The 348-nt window shown below is 62.1% G+C and overlaps 1 protein-coding gene across 1 annotated transcript in view; it reads left to right on the forward strand.

The window, feature by feature from the left end:
• The window catches only part of EMH_0058520 (EF hand domain-containing protein, putative), a gene marked incomplete at both ends in the record, with an annotated part of 6504 nt that extends 6251 nt beyond the window's left edge, over nucleotides 1–253 (forward strand). The window contains one exon of the mRNA XM_013497585.1: nucleotides 1–253. Within this exon, the coding sequence (XP_013353039.1) occupies nucleotides 1–253 (253 nt within the window).
• Nucleotides 254–348: the final 95 nt, after the last annotated feature.

Below are 348 nucleotides of genomic sequence, written 5' to 3' on the forward strand. Positions count from 1 at the left end.
TTCTCCTCCAGGGCCAGAGCAGCAGCACAAGAAGACGCAAAGCAGCAGCAGCAGCAGCAGCAGCAGCAGCAGCAGCAGCGGATGCAGCAGCAGCAGATGCAGCAGAAATTCCCAGAAGGGTTTGGTGCGCGAGGAGGAACTGCAACACAAGCTGCTGCATTCCCGGATGCAGCAGGAGCAGCAGCAACAGCAGCAGCAGCAGCAGGACCACCAGCAGCAGCAGCAGCAGCAGCAGCAGCAGCAGCAGGAGTGAATGTGGGCCCCGCAGTGAAGAGACTGCTGTCTCAGGCTGTCCCCGCGCTGCATATGAAGGCCCAGGCGGTGGCAGAGCTTGTTAGCAGCGGGCGG

Source organism: Eimeria mitis, genomic scaffold (genome assembly GCF_000499745.2).
Source record: "Eimeria mitis Houghton genomic scaffold, Emh_scaff2776, whole genome shotgun sequence".
In the NCBI taxonomy this organism is placed as follows: domain Eukaryota; phylum Apicomplexa; class Conoidasida; order Eucoccidiorida; family Eimeriidae; genus Eimeria; species Eimeria mitis.